Here is a 23,814-nt window from a genome sequence, read left to right as displayed (position 1 = left end):
CATCGCAAGGCTGACGCAGAGCAGTCTTGAGCGCACACACACACCCACACAGACACGCACTGCGATCCGACTGCTGTTTCACGACAAGGTGTGTGTCGTTGCGGTGTATGTGGGCGCTCACAGAGAGTGGGCTGGAGATACAGCAAGACTGCGACACCAGCAGCAGCAGTAGCGACTCCGAGAACGAAGACGCCGAAAAAGGCATGTGCAGGGGGGTGGTTCCAGCACTCGAGGAAGTCTCATGCGCATGCCCCTTGTCTTCTTCAGCGGCTTCCATTGGCAACAATAGTGCCGCCTCCTCCTTGGTTGCAGTAGCTGATGGTATTCTGGCGTACAAAGGCTTAGGAGTTTCTCAGCTCGACGCAGCTTGGCGACTAGAGCCGCGAAAACGGCGCATGCGTCTGCTGCCAGGTCGACAGCAGCTGCAGCAGCAGTCGCAGCAGCAGCAAGAGGGCAGCAGAGGCGGCAGCAATACGGGATCTCTGCATGCAAATAATGCGCAGGAAGAGAGTGACACGAACGATGCTGAGGAGGAAGAAAAGGTGATGCACCAGCAGCAGCAGCAGCAGCAGACACATTTCACCCACCCCCAGAAGGAGTCAGAGCGGCACTTTTCGGCGGAAAATTTAGGAAGGGCAGATCTCGGTGTCGAGTACTCCAGTAGCGAAGATTCTTTCTGCGCATTTACGAGGGACCAAAGTGCCTACAGGTAAGCTTTTCGACGGTGCTTTTTCCCGGCAGGGGAGAAAGAGCGCGGCGTAAGCCGGGTGTACATACACTGCAACGGGTAAGAGGCCGATACCTGAACTCTCCCAGAGTTGTTTGTCTGTCTGCCCCCTGCAACGTCTGGCGCAGGCGCTTCAGAAGGCGGTGGGAGTCTTCTCGCGCTGCTGCTTCTCGGCAGCAGCAGCAGCAGCAGCAGCAGCTGAAGCGACGTGCCACAGGAGGGATTTATACTGGGGGGGGAGATGCACAGGGGCATGTTTTGAATCCGTTTTTTCAGCGGCTGGCATGTGCTGCGCACTCCCGTCTCGAGCAAGCGCGTCAGCAGCGAGAGGTGTCTGGGTGCTCAGGAGAGCTGCGGGAGCTTGAGGCGCTGCAGCAGACGCCCAGTGCTGCGGTGTACATGCAGCTCGTGCGTCGTTCGAAGGTGTCGCTACTGCGTCATCACGCCAGGCTATTGCAGCAGCAGAAGAAGCAGCAAAAGCAGCAGCACCTTCACCTGCATGCCTCGGAAAAGCACAGCCGTAAACGCAGCAGGGGAGGGGAGGGAGAGATCGCCGCAGGTTCCTGCCTTCTTGAAATCGAGGCTGAAGATACACTGCAACGCGCCTGCCGCGGCAGCAGCAACAACATCAAACGCAGAAATCCACAAAACATCACCGACAGCAGCAGGAAGCTGCTAATTCGTCTTCGCCGACGACACCGCGTTCGCTCCTTCGAACCATCCTGGAGTTTTTCCCAGGGCAGCAGCAGCAGCAAGAAGCAGCAGCAGAAGATTCAACAGCAGTACAGGGGGAGCAGCAGCAGCAGCAGCAAGAAGCAGCAGCAGAGGTTCCAGCAGCAGTACGGTGTGATTGCTGCTGGACGGTGGCTTGGTCGCGAGGTTCTCTTCGCAGCATTAGACGAAGGAAAAGTCGCGGAGACACTATCGCATGCAAGAGTCTATCAAGACAACTTGCGCGACTTGAGCAGCTCGCTAGGTGACAGGTGAGATGCCTGGATCCCATTCCTCTCGCGCGCATGCAGTTTCAAGAGAAGAAGACACCACATGCAAGCATGCATGCACTGCCGGATGGCTACCAAGGAGCAAGACCTCTGTATATGGATGTCGCTGCAGGAGGGAGTACTGCGTGATCATCGACGAGCGTACCAAGTGCCTTTCCATCGTGCCAAGCGGTCGCCTCACCTTTTTCCTCCAGGAGTCTCCTGCACAGAGGGCTCAAGACTTTGTGAGCTGTCGGGGAGGGGAGGGGAGGAGACTGTCTGTGGCAACGACGCCTCATGCCATGCCGCCGCATGCAGCACTGCCCTGTCTCTTGCCTGAATACAGTCTATCTCTATGTCTTTCTCTTCTCTCTGTCTCTGTCTCTGTCTCTCTTTCTCTGTCTCTGACACTTCTCTGTCTGTGTCTCTCTTTCTCTGTCTCTCTTTCTCTCTCTCTGACACTTCTCTGTCTCTCTGACACTTCTCTGTCTCTCTGTCTCTGTCTCTCTGTCTCTGTCTCTCTGTCTCTCTCTCTGTCTCTGTCTCTGTCTCTCTCTCTGTCTCTGTCTCTGTCTCTGTCTCTCTGTCTCTCTCTCTCTCTCTCTCTCTCTCTATATATATATATATATATATATATATATATATATATATATATATATTAGCTCACACAGGCTTCGCAGTCTCATGGGAATGCGGTGGCGTGGCGGGATCAATGCAGATCGCACGCTTGGACGCTTAAAGGCTCGGCTCAAGTCTTGACAGCCAGCAGCTGAGAGGGTTCTGATTCGCGGATGCTAGCAATCACGCGTGTTTCGCGAAGCTCTTCGCTGGCATCCCCTAGGCTTCCTGCTTGTTTATCGAGGACTATTTTGCGGAGCACAATGTCTCTCTTCCCATCTCTGTAAATCACTCCAAAATTGGGGTGGTGTCGACAGCTGTGCGCTTTTGTGTGGACTCCCTGTGTTTCTTCGCAGTTCGCGTTGCAGAGGGAGGAGATGCAGCGTGGCGCTGACTGCCTTCGCATGGCACTGCATGCAAAGTCGCTGGCTGTACGAACTTTGCTGGAAGCCAACTGCCACTTGTCGCCGCAACAGCTCAAGCACACCCAGCAGGCAAGGCTTTGATGCGAGGCGTTGAGGGTCCCCTCTACTCAGTGTCGGCGTGCAGGCGTTCTGTGTTTCTCACGGGTGCATGCCGTCTTGCATGAAGGAAGCCTCAAGTTTTCTGCCGGATTTCGAGGCACTAGTGCTTTTTTCGCCTTTTTGTGTCGCTAATGCTGCAGGCACGTCTGCAGCTGCAGCAAACCGGCTCTTGGGAAGGTGCCGCCTTCGCAGCTCGAGGGGTTCCCGTCACCGAAGTGCAACTTGCGGTGTCTAGACAGCTCGCCCGCGGCGCTTCCCGGCCCATAACCAACAAGGCGGATTTCGAGAATTTCTTCGCCAAGGCACCCAACAGCACAGCCACTGCAGCTGCTGCTGCGTCTGCTGCTCATGGACTGTCGAGGGCTTTGCTGCGGAGAGTGCATGCAGCGGCGATAGCAGCAGAAGCAGCCGCAGTCTCTCTGCAAGATGGGATATGCAGGAAGGAGATGTGCGCAGCTTATTGAGGGCACTTCTAGCGGGAGTGCTGCAAGCAGGGGGGTACTCCTAGCCTGCGGTCTAGTGGTGTTCAAGATCGCGAACGTTCTCCTTCCGTGACTTCCTAACTGCGGGTAGAAAGGGGTGTATGATATCCTGCGAAGACAGGAAGGAGTCGTGTCTCTGGCGCTTATGCTCTTGCTTCGGGATGCATTGCGCGCAATACGTTCTCTGTGCAGCTTCGAAAAGGAAATTCTCCCTGCTATTCTAAGGACCTACTACGCGGAGTCTTTCCCTCTCCTTGCGTTAGTTCTACCCTGCCCTTTGTCGCTCTCTCGCGCAGTGCAGTCGCCCCCCCACTCGCCTTGCGCCGCCGTGTGCTTTTTTCGAGGTTTCTGCGTTTTTTTCTGGACGGAGCTGCTTTTCGATCTCGGAAATGGCGAGAGGCTGCCTGTCCTAGAGGATATGGTGACTGCCGCCAACGCCATTCAATCTTTGTGCAGAAAGTCTGGTATCATGAAGGGTCTAGGAGCACTGCATGCGAATGTGCTGCAGAGGTTGTTACTTGACGGTTAGGGCTGTTTACGCATCGCACCAGCAGGACGAGCAGAAGACGCGCAATCAAGCGCGCGCCATGACAGGCGGAGTACATACACCCTACGCACATCTGTACATACAAATATAACATACATATTTACATGTACAACATATATGTCTATATGACATACATACATACATATATAACATATATACATATACCACATATATATATATATATATAACATGTATACATACATAACATTACACATGTACATATATAACATATGTATATATATAACTACATATATACGTATGTGTCCTAATGTACTTCATGCAGCCTTTTGGCATCCCCGCTTTATTCTGTACTGTGTTCAGAGCTTTGCTCAGGAAGCGTGGCGAGTTGCGGAGTGTGTAGGGGATCTTTCATGGAAGGAAAGGGGAGACGGGGTAGCTCTGTTTATGCGCATTTATGTGTGAATGTTGGCTCAGACGAATCGCGATCCCAGTGCCGGCATGTCGTCTGTTGCTTTGCTGAAGCAGTACAGCGCATGTCGAGACGCGAGAGACACCGCTGCTGCGGCTGCTTTAGGGACTGCATCAAGAGGAAATGCAAGTGCTGCTTCCTCTTCGGCTGTCATCGCAGAGAAGCAGCAGCAAATAGTGCAGCGCATGCTGCCGAGGTTTAATTCGAAAGCCACCTGTGTTGAGGAGCTTTTCTGCCTAAACGATGTCGTCCCTTTGCAGTTGTTGAATGACGGCTCCATGCACACAGGAACTGCCGCTTCTCCGCTGCTGCAGCTCCTGCAAGAGCAGCAGCAGCACACGGAGGAGCAACAGCAGCAGGCAGCAGCGTGGGGACCTTTTGTCATCGCTGCAGCGAAGCATGCGGCGTTGCAGAGGCGTGTCGGCGCCGATCACCACTTGAGTAAACAGCTGGATCTCCCCCAGTTGGCAAGGCTGCTCAAGATTCTCAAGTTCCTCTGCGTGCTGCTCAAGAAGCAAAGACGCACTTTTGCAAACCAAAAAGACGTATGGCTGCAGTCATATATATATATATACGTAAATACCCTTGCAAGGGTATACATGTATATGTATATGCATAACTTTGTGTATGTATGTATATATATATATATATGTATATGTATATGCATAACTTTGTGTATGTATATCTATATGTATATGAATGTACATATATGTATATGTATATACATATATATATGTTGTACATGAATGTACATGTATATGTATATATATATATATATATATATATGTGTTCACGATGTTGTGCAAGTGCTTTTGCTTCCGTTTGCAAGGTTTGAGGGTCGAACGAGTTTCGTTTGAGAGTGGTTTTTGTGTATGGTGGGTGTTATGCAGCTAGAGAAGCAGCTGCGCGTGGGAGAGGAAGGGCCTGGTGCCGCAGTAACTGCCTGGCTGCAGTCCGAGTACCTTCTTAAGAATGAAAACGACAAGTATTCAATGCCAAAAGCGTATCAGACGAAGTGCGTTCTTTCCGAATGTTCTCGAGTCTTTTGAATCATGAAAGGAATTTTTGGCTTGGCCATCAAAATCGAAGCGAAGCGTGGAAATCATGGCGCTGTAGCGTATAGCGCTTAGGAGCGAGTGTGTATTGTAGTGTATTCATGCGCGCAGAGTACTTGCAACGATTCTATGGAGCTGTTGCGCCTTGTCTGCGGATTTCAAGTTCGATTTCTCTTCTCTTCTAGAGACCGAGTTCAACAACGAGAAAACTGCCAAGTAATACATTTTGCAGTAGAATCGGATTCGACAGAAATCGTGCTTTCAGGTGTACAGGGAGCTAAGCGTGTGGTGGAGGCGGTCGAGCTCTCGCGTTTCTTGGGTTGCTTTTTTTGCGCGGCGATAAGCGTGTAAACAGCCGCATATGTTTTCCTATAAAGTGGAGCCGCCGTGTTTTGGACAGTTATGCGAAAAAGCAGCTGCTTTTCGCACAGTCTGAAAGGGGGTGGAGTGTATTGCAAGTGTGGTTTGCCTGCAGCTTCGCGGCTTGTGCGAGCTTGATTGGCATGAAGCCGTCGCGCGGCAATAAAGTGAGTGCCTCGTTTTGGGGGCGCAAGACATGGAATCTTGGTGCATTACAGAAGAGGGAGGATGATGCAAGAGGGAGGATGATGCAGTTCGCGTGAAGGGGAGTATATGTATGTATATGCATGTATATGCATGTATATCTGTCGGTATGGTTTGAAGGGCCGCAAGAAGGCTGGTGTGAAAAGCAGCAGCGGGGGATTTAGGCTTTGGATTTTTGAGCCTTTGGCTGTGTGTTGAGCCTTCTGGCGTTTCTAGAAGGGTAGTGCTTCACGTTTTTCATATTGAGGGCTAGCGGCGCGTGCGTAGCAGCGTGTAGGGGAACCAGCTGGTGTGAGTATGCTTTGTGTCGGGTGAAGGCTGTGGCGTGGGGTAACTTGCTGCTCTTCGTGTTTTGCGCAGAACGAGTATCAGTTGTGTTTCCCCTCGCCTCTAGCGAGTCTCGAGGAGGCCTCTGATCTGTCTAAGGCGGTGCAGTCCGTCTTGCAGGAAAAGAAGCGGCGCTAGATCCTGGCAGAGCACTCTACTTCCTCGACGCGTGTGTCGCAGCCACCAGCAGCAGCTTACACAGCCGAGTAGCAGCTCCGATACACCCGACTGCCTGAGGGAGGAGGCTCCAGACGGCCTTGCGGAAACGCTGCAGCTGCCGTGGCGCAAATGGAAGAGGCGATGCTTCGGGGGAAGAGCTGCTTTCGTCAGAGGGAGTCACGAAAAAGCCTCAGCCTCCCGAAGCGCTTGCTTTCAAAAAACTTGCCATGTGGCAAACAAAGGAAGGGTCTAGCGGGTGTGGGGGCAGTGGAAGAGACACCTGGACGCCTTTCCTCCCCCCTGACCGTCTTTTGCTTTGCATTTCAAACTGCCAAGTGTGTAAGTGTGTGTGGCACTGTTCTATATACTCCTATTGCTCGTCTGCATGCCTTGCCCCTTAAGAAGCGATGCCTGCAGTCAGAGTCTCTTCAGGCAGGTCGCTTCACCAAAGCAGCAGCAGCAGCCGCAGCAGCAGCAGCCGCAATCTTCTCCTCGCGCTGAGTCGAGGAAATGGAAAAAAATCCCTTCGACGTGATATCGCGTGGCGCCACTCGCAAGCCGAGCTTACACACACAGACACTCACACTCTCCCCCCACGTCCACGCTCACGTCTCACTGTTCGGGTGTAATTCCATGAGACAGCAGCAACTGCTCCAATCTGGAAATCCTGTCAGTAAGAGCTTCGACTTGCGTTTTATACATTGCTGCCGCCTCCCGACTCTCCTGAAGCATTTCGTCCAACTCGCTTACGGCCTCAGCGGCTGCCGTCAGTCTGCACCGAGACATGCAAAAATATCCAAAAATCACACTGCAGTGCCTTGCTAGTCGCACACACAGAAAGAGACTCAGATACACAGACAAAAATGGATACACAGACAAAAATGGATACACAGACAAAAATGGATACACCGACACAGAAATAGATACATAGATACACATGCAGACAGAAATAGATACATAGATACACATGCAGACAGAAACAGACACACAGACAGAAATAGATACACAGATATACAGACAGAAATAGATATACAGACAGCAACAAACACACAGACACACACACAGATACACAGACACACACACAGATATACAGACAGAAAGAGATAAACAGGCAGACACAGATACACCCACAGATATGTATATATATATATGTATATGCACTTGCTGAAACACACAGATACACGCAGAATTTCGCGCGTCAACCCTCCCTCCCCCTTCCCCAACTCCCTCAGAGGATGGTGGATGAGCAGAGAATTCCCCAAGTAAGCTTCCCGTACGCCCCCCCTTCCATACTGTGCATTCTGCATGCTGCCGTTCTGCTGCTCCTCCTCCAGTTGACGCACACGTCGCCTGCAGCACCGCGGAATTCGCATTGAGCCGCCGCAGTCAGCGTTCCCCCCCTCCCACTTGCACACTGCTAGAAAGCGAAAAAAAAGAACCATGTTCCCGCAAGGCGATCTTTTCATCCACAATCTTTTTATCCATGAGACGGAGGCGTCTGTTTCAGGCAGCCGTCAGTCGCGTTCCTCCCGACAGACGCTTCTTGTTCCTTTTTTACTTCAAGGATGGGGTGTACGTACGTCAGAGATTCAACGGTGGAGGCGAGGCTTAGACACTCCGAGGAGAACATCTGCTTCTCTTTAATGGCAGCTCGCAACTCGCTCTGGAATACCAGCATTTGCTGCTCCCTCTCTCGCGCTGCAACAACCCACGTGCCGCGTGAAGTAACACCGTATGCAAAAAAAAATTTTCCAGCCCCCCCTTAATTAGCCGCCGCAATAAAAGATGGCCACACGACACCCCTTAATAGAGAATCGTATTGTTGTGTCGTGGGGAGGGGGCGAGAAAAAGGATTTTCTGCCTCCCAAGCAAGCGCATGCGAAAAAAAATCGAGGTTTGAACGCTTGAGGATTGCAAGCGAGCGACCCACCCCCCGTAGCAAGGCGAAACCACTCCGCGCGATAGCGAGACACTGCTCGCGAGTTCAAGAGGTGCTCGAGATTTTTTTGCGGCTCTTGCATTTGTGTTGTACCCTGCAGATACACACAAAAAGACGCTAAAAGTCTACGCACCGCCTCAGCGGTCAGCACAAGCGTCATGCATGCGGATAAGGAACTCCTCGAAGTCGAAGGCAGGGAGGGAGGGAGAGGGAAGACGAGACGAGACGAGACACACACACATACACATACACACACACATACACATACATACACACATACACATACACACACACATACACATACACATACACATACACACACACATACACATACACATACACATACACATATACATACACATACACACACACATACACATACACATACACATACACATACACATACACATACATACAAGCCAAGCTTATCACCATCAACGCACTCCCTGCCCTGGAGCAATGGCAGCTTCCTCAAGTTGTGCTGCTGATTGCCTCTCAGAGAAATGCTCCTCCTCTTCACCTTCCTTCTGCACAAGCTGCTGCCTTGCCGCGTCTTGCGGCTGCTCCTGCTCCTCCTGCTGCCTTGCCGCAACTTGCTGCTGCTCCTGCTCCTCCCCCTCCTGCTGCTGCTGCTGCACCTGCTGCCGCAGCTGCTTAAGCTCTTCCTGTAGCTTCGCTGCCTCGCGTTGCTGCTCATGGAGCTGCTGCTGCGTCTCTTCAACCTGCTGTTGCAGCAGAAGCTGATGCTGTTGCAGCTCCTTTGCCTATACAGATCAGACAGAGGGAGTTGCCCCCACTAGAATATCAACGCCCATATAGGCAACACCATTTCAGATTTGGCAATGCGAGAAACTTCGGTAGGTACAACTGCTACGGCACCAGTTGGTGAGACAGGAGTCGTAAAGAATACAAAATCCGATTTTAGCGGAGACTTTCACAGCAACGTAAAGAAGCCCTTGACCAGATTTTCCGCATGCATGCACACACCCGACGGCAAGCGGAAGCTTTTTCATCTTGAGCACTTGAAGCCTCCTCCTGCAGATCCAGCACATACATACAAGGAATACAAGACTCCACCCCACACCGCAGTACACTAAACCCTCACGGATCACACATACACATACATATACGCATGCATACATATACACATACATATACCGATATACATACACATACATGCATATACACATACACATACATACACGTACATTCACATGCACATACACATACATTCACATACATTTATACATACATATATATATATGCATTCACATGCACATACACATATATTCACATACATATACATACACATACACATATATACACATACACATATATTCGCATACATATACACACACACATACATTCATATACATGTACACACATACATTCATATACATATACACATACATTCATTTATCTACATATTACACATACATACATTCACATGCATATATACATACACATACACATACATACATTCACATGCATATATACATACACATACACATACGTACATTCACATACACATACACGTACACACCAATACATGTACACACACATACAGATACACATACATATACACATACATACATATACACATACATGTACACATATACATTCACATACAGAGATGCCTTCAAAAAGCTGCATACCTGGGTTGCATGCAAATACTCTCGGAGAGTTTGCAGTTCTGCGGCGCGTTGCTGCTGCAGCTGTGCGAGTTGCTGCTCGTGCTGCTGTCGCTGCTCCTCACTTGCGCGTTGCTGCTGCTGCAGCTGCAAGGTCAGCTCTTCCTGCTGCTGCTGCTGCTGCTGCAGCTGCTGCTGCAGCTGCTGCTGCAACGCATGCAGCTGCTGACGCGCGCATGCTGCGTCTCGCTCAGCTGCCGCTATCCTCTCGCGAGACGGCATGGAGGCGGCAGCAAGCAATGTCTGTACAGCCGTTCAGCAGTAAATATACATATGCATATATAGTTGTACATATATAGAGATATACATATGTGTATACAGCAGGTACACATGCACACACACACATACACAAACATACACACATAAACATGCACATTCACCAAACCGCCAACGTCTAGCCTCGAGTACGCAGCCTCAAATGCATGGGTATTGACGTATCCATAATAAAATTCTTGCCCGCAACTGTTCTCCACTTACGTGTAGCTCAGCGTTCTCCGACTGCACCTGCTGCAGCAGCTGCTGCTGCTGCTGCTGCTGCTCAAAGTGCTGCCTCTCCAGCCGCGCAGCCATCGCCTTCGCTTCCTGTGGCAACCGCACAGAGAGACAAATTGCTGGATAGGAGGCATCGATCGCAAAGCAGCCCCTTCAGCAGTGTACAGTCCAGAGGAGGAAAGGGGAAAAGGATTATTCAAAATAGCTCGTCTCACATGCCCCCCCAAAACTCAGTCATTCTGCTGCTTACGCTGAGCTGATTCGATAGCTGCTGATTGATTGCCTTCATGCGCTCAAGAGTCTCAGCCTCCCTCGAGGCAGCCTGCTTTTCTAGCTGCCTGCAGCAAGCAAAATGCATGCAAGAATACGTGTGCACCACAGCATCCTCAACAGCAGCATGCAAACGCGTCTATATCCGGCTTAGAAGCTCTTGAAAAAATAAAAAAACCAAAAAATAAAAAAACCACTCACTCCTTTGCTGTTCTCGCTGCTGCAGCTTCCGCGGCAGCACTTGAACGACTGGCTTCAGCCTCAGCAGAAGCAGCTGTGAGACGTTGCACCTGTAGTAACAAACCGACAGGAAAAGACACACGCATAAAGGCATATAAGCACACACACACACACTCACATGCCTACACAAACACACACAAAGACACGTGAAGACGTGTCAAGACATACACCCACACATCGACGCAGATAGTATATCCCTACGTATACACACACATATACCCCTCCATATATATACACACACACATCGACACATATAGTATACCCCTCCATATACATATATATATATATATATACATAGACACAGATAGTATACCCCTCCATATATATATATATATATATACATAGACACAGATAGTATACCCCTCCATATACACACACATCGACACAGATAGTATACACCTCCATATACACACACATGTACATATATATATATACTCCTCCATATATATACACACACATCGGCACAGATAGTATACCCCTCCATATATGCACACGCACATCGACACAGATAGTATACCCCTCCATATATATATATATACGCATAGACACAGATAGTATACCCCTCCATACATATACACACACACATCGACAGAGATAGTATACCCCTCCATATATATACACACACATATACCCCTCCAAACATTCACACACACATCGAGCCAGATGGTATACGCCTCCATATACATACACACAAACACACATAGACACCTCCCCATACACACACACACAGAAATGTATATACACTCTGCCTCACACCTAATCGCGTAGCTACGATTCTGTTGCAAGCCAAGACGCGCCGCAGCACGATTTTTTTGCAGTTTTTGATGCCTACTTTGGCTTCCAGTTGACAAATCGCTTTCTCCTTTGCGGCTACCTTTGCAGTGAGCTGCTCCTGGGAATCTTTCAAAGCCTTAAAGCCCTGAGTAACTCACCAAAGGCTACCCACCCTTAGAAGATTCTGCACGCTTAGCGTCTAGGAGAGACACCGCGCAGCTGGCGCATGCGCTCAACAGCAGCATAGCAACAGCAGCATAGCAACAGCAACAAATCGGTGGCAAGAAAGTCGTGGGGAGAGAGAGGCAAAAAAGCAGCTCAAGCCGCCGAATTCTATAGCTGCGCAAGAAGGGGAGTGGAAGACGTAAGGAGGCTCTAGAGAAATAAAAAATGCAATTATTTCTTCGGAGAAAAATTTCAGGCAACGCCATGCCAGCAGCACCCGAGGAAAAGCGCAGCATGCAGCATCGGTGCTCCGCAGCAACTTCTGCAGCAGTATCAGGAAAAAATCTTACATCACATTGCATCCTGAGCTTCTTGATAGTTCCCTCTGCAGCTCCTAAGCGGGTTGACAGTGCCCTTCCTTCCTGCTGCAGCTCGACATATTCTTGCTGCAGCAGCTCGTGCTGCTGCTGCTGCTGCTGCATCTTCTCTTGATATTCTCGAAGGGATGCATTAAGCAGCTCAATGGTTCGCAGCAAGTCTTTCTCGTGAGTCTGCTGCTCCTGCACCTAAGCAGCCGGCACAAACAGCAGCAGCAAGAGCACACGCAGGAGTGGCTACACTGCGAGTAGAAAGGTGTCTGCAATGACGAGCTGGCTATGAGTTCTAAGGGGGAGGGGCTGGGATAGAGCGGCTACATCGAAAGCAACGCCAGCAGCAGAGGCAGCAGTGAAGACACTGCATTCTCTGCGAACTTGTGGCACAAAGAGTTTGCGTCATAAGTTCTCGAGAGAGGAGAAAAAACTTTAAAATTCGCTTAAACTTAAGACGGCATACTTGGCGATGCAGCTGTTGCAGCTCTTCGTCAGGCCTGTGCTGCGCGTCCAACAGAATCGACAGCTGCTCGGATTTGTTTTGCAGCTGCTGCTCCCGCTGCAAGAGCAGCTCCTGCTGCTGCTTCAGTTGCATCTGCTGTCTCGCAAGCTGCTCTTGCTGCTGCTGCAACTGCTGCAGCAACTGGGCACGAGTCGACTCCAACTCCCGCAGCTTCTCCTGAACCTTCTGAGGGTTGACAATCTGCTCTGCTGCGGCTGCTGCAACAGCAGAAGGTGGTGGGGTCGGGGGTGGTGGGGTCGGTGGTGGTGGGGTCGGTGGTGGGGTCGGTGGCACGATGGGTGGCTGTTCCCCCGTCGTGCACGGCAGAGTAGAACCAACAAGCTCAGGCAAAACATGCCCTTGCTCCTGCTGCTCTTGTTGCTGCTCCTGCTGCTCTTGCTGCTGCTCCTGCTGCTCTTGTTGCTGCTGCTGTTGCTGCTCATGCTGCTGTTGTTGCTTGTGCTCCTGGTGCTGTTGCTGCTCATGCTGCTCATGCTGCTCTTGTTGCTGCTGCTGTTGCTGCTCATGCTGCTCTTGTTGCTCATGCTGCTGTTGTTGCTTGTGCTCCTGCTGCTGTTGCTGTTCATGCTGCTCTTGTTGCTTCTGCTCATGCTGCTGTTGTTGCTTGTGCTCCTGCTGCTCTTGTTGCTGTTCATGCTGCTCTTGTTGCTTCTGCTCCTCCCGCTCTTGTCGCTCATGCTGCTCCTGCTGCCCATGCTGCTCCTGCTGCTGCTGCTGCTGCTGGTGTTGCTCATGCTTCCCTTGTTGCTGCTCTTGTTGCTGCTGCTCTTGTTGCTGCTGCAGCTTCACTTGCTGCGGCGATTTCCCCTGGGGTGTCTTCTGACGCTCAGGCTTTTCCTGCCGTTGCTCCTCTTGACTTTCCTCCGCCTCTGTTGTCAGCTGCTGCAGTGACGCCTTTGTCTCAAGCTTTGGAAAACATGCCTCTTGGTGTGCTGCCAACAGCTCTTTCAAGGTGCTCTCCTTATCTGCCAGAGGCTTTTGCAGCGAGTGAAGCTGCTCCGCAGTTGCTCTAATGGCAGTAGTCGAAGCCTCAGTTGCTGCAGGGAACGCATCGACTGCCGCTGATGACTTTGATGCTGTTGCTACTTCTCGCATCAAGTCGTCTGCATTTGCTGCAGCTGCCGCTTCTGCGGCTGCTTCTGGTAGTGCTGCTGCTCTTTGGGTGCTCGCATGTAAGAAGGTTACTGCTGCACAGCCTTCAGCCTGCGTATTGCCTGCAGCAGTCTCTTCTGACGCTTCTGTTGCTTTTAAGAGACAACATGTAGCCTCTACTGAACCTCGATCGACCCTGTCTGCTGATGCCGATACTGGTGCTTCTGCTGATACTGGTGCTGCTTCTGCTTCTGCTGCTTCTGCTGCTGGTGCTGCTGCTGGTGCTGCTATTGCTGATACTGGTGCTGCAATCTCTGCAGCTGTTGCTGAGCATGCAGCTGCCTCAGCCTCCGTAAAATAAGAAACTGCCCTCTCACTGAAGAGATCCAGCCTCGCCAGTTCTTCAGCTGTCTCTGCTGCTTCTCCTTCTTTTGATCCTGACGCTGGTGCTATATCCAGGAGATCTGGGAGTTGTTCGCTAGCTGCAGCTGTTTGCGCTTGCGCTGCAGCAGATGTCAACCACACAGGAGCTGCAGAATGGCAGGCTTTTCTCTGAGATGTGACTGCCGCTACATCCTCCTTGACGTCAGCCTTCTTGTTTTGTCGCAAATGCAGAAAATCCGACAACAAATCTTTATCTTCAAAGCCCATAGCAGCGCCATCCCCTTCGACAGCTCCCGTTGCTGTTGCAAACTCTGCTGCCGCCTCTACGCCAACAGGCAGTTTGCTTTCAAGACACTTGGTAGAAGCAGCAGCAGCAGCAACAGCAGCAGCAGCAACAGCAGCAGCACCTGTCACTTCTACCGGCCGTCCTCCTTCTGTTTCAGGTTTGCCTTTTGTATCTGCTGCTGTTGCTGCTATCTCTGGTGCTGTTGCTGCTATCTCTGGTGCTGTTGCTGCTATCTCTGCTGCTGTTGCTGCTATCTCTGCTGCTGTTGCTGCTATCTCTGGTGCTGTTGCTGCTATCTCTGCTGCTGCTGCTATCTCTGCTGCTGCCTTTGGCTCTGTTATTTCTGCCGTAATACCGCCTGCCTCGATCGCAGCAGACATTGAGACGCCTTTAAGTTCGTGGAGAAGAAAAGATTCTTTTGAAGAATTCTGAAAGGCAGTAAGGATGCCAGTGCGACTGGCATCCTTACTGCCTTCCGCTGGCGATGACGACATGGCTGCTGCAGCTTCAAGAGATTCTCTGCATGCAGAATCTGCTGGAGAACTCGCTGCTCCTGCAGACGAGGCTTCTGTTGCAGGTGCGTGGCAAGCGCAAGGCTCTGCAGCATGGCTGAAGTAGTCTGACGCTGCTGCCAGTGAGTGTATAGCCATTGGAAATGCCTCTTCAGATTCGCCCAGTGCTGGAGCTTGGAGCGATGGTAGAAGACTAAGCCGTTCTGATGTTGCCTCTGCTTGTGTTGGGGATGCTGCCACCCCTAAGGCTTCTGCGCGAGCAGCTTGAGTTTCGTCTTGTGCAGCTTCCCCCTCCGACTGAAAAAAGCCACCTTTGTTTGCTGCTGATGCGTTGACTTCTGCAGAGGGCGCTGCAGCAGCAGCTGCTGCTGCTGCTGCAGCGTTCTCACTTGCTGCACCACGCCTTGCATTGCTGCCAGAAGACACCTGCCCATGTATCCCAAGAGATGCATCAACGGGGTGCTGCTGCTGTTGCTGTGAATTCTGTTGTTGCTGCTGTTGCTCCGAATCATGTTGCTGCTGTTGCTGTGAATTCTGTTGCTGCTGCTGTTGCTGTGAATGATGTTGCTGCTGTTGCTCCGAATCATGTTGCTGCTGTTGCTGTGAATAATGTTGCTGCTGCTGTGAATCATGTTGCTGCTGTTGCTCCGAATCATGTTGCTGCTCCGAATAACGTTGCTGCTGTTGCTCCGAATCACGTTGCTGCTGCTGTGAATATTGTTGCTGCTGTTGCGAACGATTGCGCCTTAGAGGGTCCCTCTGGTAATCAGCTGCTTCTTGTGTTTTTCTTTCTGGAGCTGTTGCTGCGGTAGAAGGGGCAGCTGCCACCACTCTTTGGAGGAAGCTCTGTGACTCCTGCAGCTTCAGTTGATTTTGCCGCTGACTGCTGTATACTGAGGACTGTAACAGCACTGTGTCATCCTCCTCTGCCTCGAAGTCTGCAAAATCCTCTTCCTGCTGCTGCTGCTGCTGCTGCTGCCACGGAGCCGTGGGTGCAGCTTCACGAACCTTGCGGATGATGTTTGGTGCAAATGAGAAGGATGGATTTTTGGTTGGTGCTGCTGCTACCCTTCCCCAAAAGCGATTGATGCCTTCCAAGGCGGCAGCTGCGGATGACTGGCCGTGTTGAAGCAGCACTTCGGCTCCCATCCAGCTGCTGCTGCTGCTGCTACTACTGGTGTTACTACTGCCACTGCGGCTGCTGTTGTTGCGATCCGGATACCAATAATTGTCATCTTCGTTTGTGTCATCGTAGTCGCTGCTCCTGCCTGAAGGCTGGGCTCTCCTGCTGCTGCCGTTGCTGTTCCCAGTCAGGGCGGCTTCGAAGGTTTCATCGAGCTGTCCAGACACCGTGCGGGCGACATCTTTCGCATTATCCCAGAGAGACTGCATCTCGCGTTTGTCTTGATGACTCCGCTGCAGCTGCTACATGGGTTGTCTCCCCAGGCGGAGGCAGAAAAACGCAGCGGCCATACCCCTTTGAGGCAGATCGTGCTGCTCGTGGCACTTTCTGCGAGGCGATCTCTGAGAGGGTTCAACTCCCCTTTCCAGTGACTCCTTGTGGAGAGTTAGCAGACGATCAACAGACGCGATGCTCGTGGCAGCTGCGTCTTTCTGCGTGGTCCTTGACGTACGGGGTGCTGCTCCTCCGAGAAGTGTCTGATGACGCTGCTGCCGAGGCTGTTGCTGCTGTCGGTGCTCGACGGGCGACCACTGAGCGTGGAAACACCTGCGTTCATGACATTTCCAAAGGCTACACACACCTCCACCACAATGATATGGCCGATGCTGGCGTTGGTAATAATAGTGCTGCTGCTTCCTCCCTACTGGACCTAGTTCCCCTCTCCTCTACACAGCGCTGCCACCCTCTTGAATCCGCGAGCACGTCGTTCTGCCCCCTCTCCTTCCTGTCTCGTTTCACACTACTGAAACTGCCGTTGTTTGGCGTACCTTCTGCCGCTGCAAGAGCAGAGCAGCAGCCGCAGCTGCGCTCCTCTCGTGGTGTCGCCTCCATGCAAAAGCTGCTGGCAGGAGCGCAGGGGCCGCTGCCGACACTGTCAGCAAGGCAGTCTCTGCTCCTGGTATTATTTTGCCGGTATATCTAGTGCTTTGCTTCATATATGACTCTTTCTTGCGTTTTTAAGCGTGCTTCGTCATGTTTCATCATGCGAGGAGCGCTGGACATACACCCCAAGTACAGGTGTTTCGGCAGCAGCAACAACAACGACAGCAGCAGGAAGCACGCAGAAGCATGCTTCTTTTTTCAAACGCTTGCGAAGCAGCAGAACGGCAGTTCTGAGGAGCATCCGCAGCTGCTACATCCGCAGCTGCTGCCCTTTCCTTCCTTCCTTCCTTCCTTCCTTCCTTCCTTCGTCTTTCACGACGCAGGAGCAGTCGTCTCAGCGGCAGCTGCCGAAGGAGGACTGCCCTCCACCTGGCGCAACTTGAATGCTCGAACAAGATGCAGCCTTCCCTGAACAAGGGCACACTTCAGCGGATGGACTCGGAGGAACGCTTTCAGGAGCAGCCGTTCGGGTGCCTCCAGCAGAAGCAGCCGCATTGTTGCCATCCCCTCGAGGAGACATCCTCGCGTGTCGGATTGCATGCGACGTTACCATGGACCATGAGGAGTTGCGAAGACGGCAGTGCACACCTTGGAAGTTGCGGTGAAGCCGCCGCTTTTCGATCTCGGGTGTGTTTTTGCATGTGTTTGTGGAGTGCGTCTTTGTTGGGGGCAGAAATGCCTGTGTCATGCTGCATGCCTCGTTTCGGCTCAGCAGGGGGGGCATCTTCCTTGCTGCCGGCATGTAATCTTGCGGCTGCATACAGTAAGACATATATTGTCTGTATGTGCTTTTGCGGAGACTCCTCTGACTTCTAATCTGCTGCTGCGTAGCCGAATCCCCCTCCCCCTTCTTCCTGAAGAAGAGACTTTGCTCACGCGGATATGCACAACTCTCCATTCTGCTCTTTTCTCGCGGTGTACTTTGCGTCTCCCAGGAAGAAGCCCTCTCCACGAGATCTTACCCTTCCCCCGTCTCCTTGCGGGGAGCGGATTTGCTGCTTGATCAGCTGTACGGATTGCTGCAGTGCCTCTTCAACATTGGTGCGCTTCAGCGGCTGGCAACTCCCTGTCTGGAAGCTCTTGAAGCAAACACGAGGAACTGCGTGTGCAGCACCTTCCTTCCCTATCTCTCTCCCCGCAACTCCGCTGCTTCGTCTGCGAATGCCTTGAAGCCTCATAGAAGCGATCTTCTGCTGCAGGCTTCCTGCCTTCAAAGCAGTGCAGATTCTTTCGCAAATGCCAAGGCAGCACCAGCTGTAACAGTAGCAACAGCAACAGCAACAGCAGCTACAGCAACGGGCCCCCTGCAGGAAGCACAAGAATTCTCTCCACTTCACGCTGACGACACGCAGTTAAATAGTGACTCAGAAGACGGAATAAACACGGAAGAACGCCAACAGCGACAACAAAGACTGGCTGCAAGAGACAGAGAGCAGACACGCACATACTCTGTCCTTGATGCATATGACGGCTTCCCCGGAGGAGGAAGAAGAGCAACAACAATAACAACAACATCACCAACAGCACTAACAACACCAACAGCACTAACAACACCAACAGCATTAGCAACACCAACAGCACTAACAACACCAACAGCACTAACAACAGCAACAGCACTAACAACAGCAACAGCACTAACAACACCAACAGCATTAACAACACCAACATCATTAACAACAGCAACAACAAAATCACCACCAACAGAAAGCACTCCTGAGACTGCATCCTTGACAGCCGGCCTAGCGAGAGCTCCACCAGGATGTTTCAGCTCGATCGACAGCTCTGAACACCCCCCCAGCACGCCACAAAGCTGTAGCAGCCTTCACAATGCGGCAGCAGCAGACCTCTTTTGCGCAGACGCATCGAGTGGAAATACAGCAGCAGCATCTGATAGTCGGCTACTGTGGCATCGCACTGAAGGACCTCTCTTTCGACCACCACTGCCACGATCATGGAGTATCCTCAGACAGGAGTCTGGCAGAATTCACGCCATGTCTCTGGAATGCGCTGGGCAGGAGAGTCGACAGGAGAAGTATTTCACTCCGCTTATGCTCGTTAGAGCCTTCAAACGACTGGATGCAGTGTACAGGCTTTCTTCGAGGTCGTTCGCCCCCCCCTCGCGCAACGAGTGCCGAAATCTCCTCAATTTAGCGCAGGTGTATTTACACGTGTAGAGACCTCTGCGCATCTCGCCAATCCTTACTGCTGCTGCCTCCTTGGAGAGAGCTTTTTGCCTCCCGTCTCTCACCGTGCTCGCGCAGGAACGGTCCAGATCGCTGGCAAACTGCCTCTCTGGTCAGCTAGCTAGCTAGCTAGCTAGCTAGCTAGCTAGCTTCTTGTTTCCAGCGTCTTCTCATTGGTGGCACTTGTTCTTCGCGTGCCCTCCTGTTGCAGATTTTTGCGAGCCGCCAGCGGCTGCGGCTGTTGACGCTCGATGGTGACGAGACACTTTATCCTAATGGAGAAAACTTTTGCCACGAGGAGATGGGTCGTAATATTGCACAGCTCCTGAGGAAGGGGGTAGCTGTGGCAGTCGTTACGGGTGCAGGTAACTGCCTGTGGATGTCTTTGCTGCCTCGCATAGCTTCTTCTTTCTCTCTCTCTATCTATCTCTTTCTCTCTCTTTCCGCCAGTACACGCACCGCATCCCGCACCGAGCCACCAACGTTGTTTGTTCGTGTTGCAAGGCACTCATTCTTCCGCAAAAAACTGTTTCTGACGTCCCCCCACATAACGTATCCTCCCTCTATGTCTCCTCTGTTTATTGTCTCAATCTGCTCTTTTGCCTCGCTCTGGCTAGATCCATGCATGTCCGTCTGAATTGCTCTTCACATGTCTGCCTATGTGTGTCTTTTTCCCTCTCTCTCTCTCTCTCTCTCTCTCTCTCTCTCTCTCTCTCTCTCGCTGAGTCTCTTTTATCCTCCTGTACATGCTTTTGCTCTCCTCGCAGTCAGGAGATTACCTCCCTTGCCGCTGAAATGTTTACCTCCTGCTGCACTGCCTGTAGGCTACGGATACGAGGCTGAAAAGTATGCAGTCCGGCTGGGAATCCTCTTGACTATTTTCGCACAAGAACGTCTGCCTCCCAAAGCAACCAGGAGATTTTTTCTCATGGGTGGAGAATCTAATTATCTCCTTCGGTCCGTTAGACAGGGCGATGCACGCAGATGCTGTTGGAAGTAGGAGTAGCAAAGCCACAGCAACCAGCTCATATGGATGCGCCAGAGAAATGACGTTTTTCCGAATATTCTTTCATGCATGTGCTTCGGCGTGGGCTTAAGCTGACCGTGGCATCGTGTCTCTGCACAATGCAAACGCGTCATTCTGCGCCTCTCTCGCTCTCGCCTCTGGGATCCATCCTTTTGCAGAGCTCGCGGAATCCTTTTTGTGGTGTCTCTGCATGCCGCTCCTCTTGCTGCAGCTTGTCTTCCAGTCTCAAGCTGGAACCAGTTCCGGAGGAGCTGTGGAGGGGTTATAGACCTCCGATCGAAGCGGCAGACTGTGAACGTTTGTTGGACGTATCAGAGAGGAGTTTGGTGCTGCTTTCAAAGGATCTTGGTCTCGAGGGTAATGTCATTAGGAAGCAAAGAGCAGTGGGATTGGTTCCAAGAGACGACGCAACAAACAGTGCGTCTGCATGCACGCGTGTCCGCGTTATACGTAACAAATCTTCAGGCTCCGTTGCACTGCCGTGGACTGAGCGAATACAATTTCTGACTATCACCCCTTCAGGAAAGACGCCTCGGCACTCTCACCGTTGCAATCCAGCGGGCGTCATACTCGCGCAGGCACACGCTCCGCAGGCACTGCTGCCAAACAGACAAACAGACAGACAGCCGCCTCTGCTTGTCTTCCTGCCGCGTTGCCGCAGAAGTTCGTTTCGGATGCGTGGATAACAAGGGGATGCACAAAGAAAGCCTAGAAGAAGGCGTCATGCGTGTCAGACGAGACATTCGCGCGGCTTTTGGTAGGGGCCGGATCCACTGCTGCTTCTGCCACTGCTGCTGCTTCTGCTGCTGCTGCTTCTGCTGCTGCTGCTGCTGCTGCTGCTGCTGCTGCAACAGCTCTCGCTCCAGTAACTGGGGGTGCCCTTGTTGGCAGCTGCTGCCGCGATCGTTGCGTCCTAGGCATGTCGAATCGTGACGCTTCTTTCGCTGCGCACTGTGCGCAGGAGGGGACTGCCCGGTTCCCTACAGTGTCTTTACAGGAGGATGCGACATTTGGGTAGACGCTGGAAACAAAGCCGAAGGCGTAGCCTTGCTTCAAGGGCTTTTAAAACTCAAACCTGAGCACTGTCTCCACGTGGGAGATCAGTTTGACCTCGTTGGGAACGACCTTGCTGCAAGGTTCGAGGAAAGAGCTGCTGCTTGCCAGTCCTGGCTGTTTCTGTACTGTTTGTATCAAGGCAGCCACTAGCAACCGCTGTTGTGCTTTTCAGAGAGGATCATTTGTTTTGGAATGAAGCGTTCTCTCTCTCGTTTCATAAAAGAGGCAGAAAACGTTCCCTGCCGTCTAGCGTAGGGGCGTTTCAGCACACGCGGCGGCTCCCTCGCAGCATCCCGACACGTCTTTGTGCCTCTGCGTCTACTGTGATCTGCAGGATCTGTTCACCAACCCTCTGGATTCGCAATCCAAAGGAGACAGCAGCAGTCATTTGGGAGCTGCTGCAAGCGGACTCCGAGAATGAAGAAGAGAGCAGTCCATAGTGTAGATTTATCCGTAAGCCCACATGCACCTTAGAAAGCACTTCACCGCTTGCAGCCCTAGAGAGCCGCAGCAGCTGTCTGCATAACTGTTATTAAAGCAGCAACACATTCCACGCTCTGCCTCCTGTATATACCTGTGAATGCTCGACAAGCAATGCATCTTCTGCACGGCAGCAAGGAACACAGACGTGGCAGTACATGCACCCCACCAGAGGCAGGCGTCACCACGTCCGTATATCCAGCGGTCTTTATTATTGTGGCGATGTTCATCTCTCTGCTGCTTCTTGATCCTGTGATGAATGAATCAGTCTATATGCATATGTATGTGTGCTATTCCTCGTGTCCTTCGGTACTAGACTACGTTTTGTCTCCCATCAGACACTTGCACTGGATCTGAATCGCACCGGTATCATCATTTAGGTCTGGTTGGCTCGGTGCTTCATTCCAGATTTCTATGCTTTTTTGCATGCAACTCGAAGCCACTCGCTTGGCTTTCGTGGTATTACCGGAGAACGCCTGCTTTTTTGGTTGCTCATGTTCGCTACGATGCCCGTTTCTCGTGTCAAATGAGAACGCTGCTTGGGGAGTGGGCTCTTTTGGCCGCTAGCTAGGCACGAAGCTGCATATCCCAATCTATCTATCTATATATATATCTATACACAAATACATACATATATTATATTCCTAAAACGAACTTCTGCACGGCCTGCATCTTGGACTGGTATGCAGACACTCCGATCCGCGGTGCCTACGCCAAGAGTCAACGCGTGCCTTTATCAAGAACGATATGCGTCTTTAAGCAATGATTCATGTCTCATTGCCTGCATTTTCGCAACGCTAAAATTGCTGGCAACCCAAAAAACACAAGGCCGCACCAGGGGAAATGGCATCCTCCCCCTCCCAATTTGGCATTCAATTTATGGACGTGAGGACCGTGGAGGTTTCAAAGATGTATATATTGAGGTTTGCAGAAATTCTGCCAAAGTTCGCAGGCGTTTGCAATTTTTTCTCCCTGCACGCGATCAAGGCTTCAAAAAGTCATGCCACTTATTTGTTGAATATTTGGATGACCGCCTTGCGCTTGATACGAAGTTATTCCGAGTACATGTTTATTACCACTTCCGAGTTTCGCTGTGACGACTTTCGGAGGTTTCCATGCATTGTGGGCACTTTATGTGCCACCAGAGCATCGAGTCGGTGTTGGCGAGCATTGCCTATAAGCCGAACACGGATTTGCAGGCACACAGTCTCGTCGTATATAGGTGGTGCCGCGTATTTCATGCTGTTCCGCATGAATACAGCTGCATTTATAAGAGAAACTCGCTGCCAAAGTGGAGCATTTTATAAGCATGCACCTGTTGCACCGCTCATCACAAGATGAGAGCCGTACCTTCGATGATCTAGATGCTGGTAGTGCGAATGAAAGAGCGGCTATATCTGCGCGCGCGATTCGTTAATAATCGGATCTCTACTGAATACTTTATCTGAATGAGTACACACGTTTGACAAGTTGCCTTTGTAACCACCGAATTCACATGCTGCAGATACCTCAAACACAGCTGGATCACCTGCACAGCAGTCTAGTTCCAACGTTGAGGGCCATACGGTATTATACACTTGTGTGTGGTGTTAAACGAATTTCGAACGTCTTCATGCCACTAAAACAGCTGGTGTAGGAACATTTGTACCTATTACAGACCCTGCAACTAGCCAAAGATGATCACACTAGAGAAAGGTGCAATACATGGAGCGCAGGTGCATTTTGCCTCCTGGACAGCTGTGAACGCTACCAACCCTTTAATCCAGAGGAGAAGAACTGATTACTTACTTCAGCAGGAAAGCAAACACACCTCTTCCTGGAATGTGCCAATCGAAGTCGTCTGCTGCCTTT

At 51.4% G+C, this 23,814-nt stretch overlaps 3 protein-coding genes across 3 annotated transcripts; 2 read left to right on the top strand and 1 right to left on the bottom strand.

The window, feature by feature from the left end:
• Window positions 1-107: 107 nt before the first annotated feature.
• Window positions 108-6,392, top strand: LOC34623637. Its single transcript, XM_026336936.1, has 11 exons — window positions 108-382; window positions 1,841-1,952; window positions 2,682-2,819; window positions 2,990-3,297; window positions 3,524-3,589; window positions 3,840-3,930; window positions 4,314-4,853; window positions 5,199-5,323; window positions 5,475-5,579; window positions 5,839-5,890; window positions 6,288-6,392. The coding sequence occupies exons 1-11, from the start codon at window positions 108-110 to the stop codon at window positions 6,390-6,392; spliced, it is 1,917 nt and encodes a 638-aa protein (XP_026192721.1).
• Window positions 6,393-6,841: 449 nt separating this feature from the next.
• Window positions 6,842-16,544, bottom strand: LOC34623638 (plectin). Its single transcript, XM_026336935.1, has 18 exons — window positions 16,114-16,544; window positions 15,732-15,897; window positions 14,996-15,449; window positions 14,298-14,785; window positions 12,819-13,160; window positions 12,335-12,550; window positions 11,878-11,964; window positions 11,007-11,095; window positions 10,786-10,873; window positions 10,521-10,625; window positions 10,008-10,286; window positions 9,340-9,387; window positions 8,943-9,116; window positions 8,344-8,446; window positions 7,994-8,111; window positions 7,707-7,763; window positions 7,101-7,185; window positions 6,842-6,910 (listed from the first exon to the last, which is right to left on the bottom strand). Exons 1-18 carry the CDS (start codon window positions 16,542-16,544, stop codon window positions 6,842-6,844), a joined length of 3,399 nt encoding a protein of 1,132 aa, XP_026192720.1.
• A 1,231-nt stretch (window positions 16,545-17,775) lies between these two features.
• LOC34618238 lies at window positions 17,776-21,923 on the top strand. Its single transcript, XM_026336934.1, has 9 exons — window positions 17,776-17,844; window positions 18,081-18,687; window positions 18,898-19,373; window positions 19,612-19,765; window positions 20,168-20,357; window positions 20,639-20,844; window positions 21,089-21,184; window positions 21,389-21,563; window positions 21,818-21,923. Exons 1-9 carry the CDS (start codon window positions 17,776-17,778, stop codon window positions 21,921-21,923), a joined length of 2,079 nt encoding a protein of 692 aa, XP_026192719.1.
• Window positions 21,924-23,814: the final 1,891 nt, after the last annotated feature.

The sequence above is a fragment of the Cyclospora cayetanensis genome, unplaced genomic scaffold (genome assembly GCF_002999335.1).
Source record: "Cyclospora cayetanensis isolate NF1_C8 unplaced genomic scaffold, CcayRef3 CcayRef3_contig_155, whole genome shotgun sequence".
NCBI lineage: Eukaryota > Apicomplexa > Conoidasida > Eucoccidiorida > Eimeriidae > Cyclospora > Cyclospora cayetanensis.
This window is presented reverse-complemented; position numbering and strand designations above follow the sequence as displayed.

What these genes read in the sequence shown, in the direction of transcription:
- LOC34623637 (XM_026336936.1), top strand. Translation starts at nt 108, where the DNA reads ATGTGGGCGCTCACAGAGAGTGGGCTGGAGATACAGCAAGACTGCGAC. An exon ending in GCAGCTTGGCGACTAGAGCC is followed by an intron (nt 383 to 1,840) that starts GCGAAAACGGCG and finishes ATGTCGCTGCAG; the next exon opens with GAGGGAGTACTGCGTGATCA. An exon ending in CGCGCGCCATGACAGGCGGA is followed by an intron (nt 3,931 to 4,313) that starts GTACATACACCC and finishes ATGTTGGCTCAG; the next exon opens with ACGAATCGCGATCCCAGTGC.
- LOC34618238 (XM_026336934.1), top strand. Translation starts at nt 17,776, where the DNA reads ATGAGGAGTTGCGAAGACGGCAGTGCACACCTTGGAAGTTGCGGTGAA. An exon ending in GGCAGTCGTTACGGGTGCAG is followed by an intron (nt 19,766 to 20,167) that starts GTAACTGCCTGT and finishes CTCTCCTCGCAG; the next exon opens with TCAGGAGATTACCTCCCTTG. An exon ending in AAGAGACGACGCAACAAACA is followed by an intron (nt 20,845 to 21,088) that starts GTGCGTCTGCAT and finishes GCGTTGCCGCAG; the next exon opens with AAGTTCGTTTCGGATGCGTG.
- LOC34623638 (XM_026336935.1), bottom strand. Translation starts at nt 16,544, where the DNA reads ATGCAGTCTCTCTGGGATAATGCGAAAGATGTCGCCCGCACGGTGTCT. An exon ending in TGCTGCGATCGAGGCAGGCG is followed by an intron (nt 14,786 to 14,995) that starts GTATTACGGCAG and finishes CTGAAACAGAAG; the next exon opens with GAGGACGGCCGGTAGAAGTG. An exon ending in CGGAGAACGCTGAGCTACAC is followed by an intron (nt 10,287 to 10,520) that starts GTAAGTGGAGAA and finishes ACGGCTGTACAG; the next exon opens with ACATTGCTTGCTGCCGCCTC.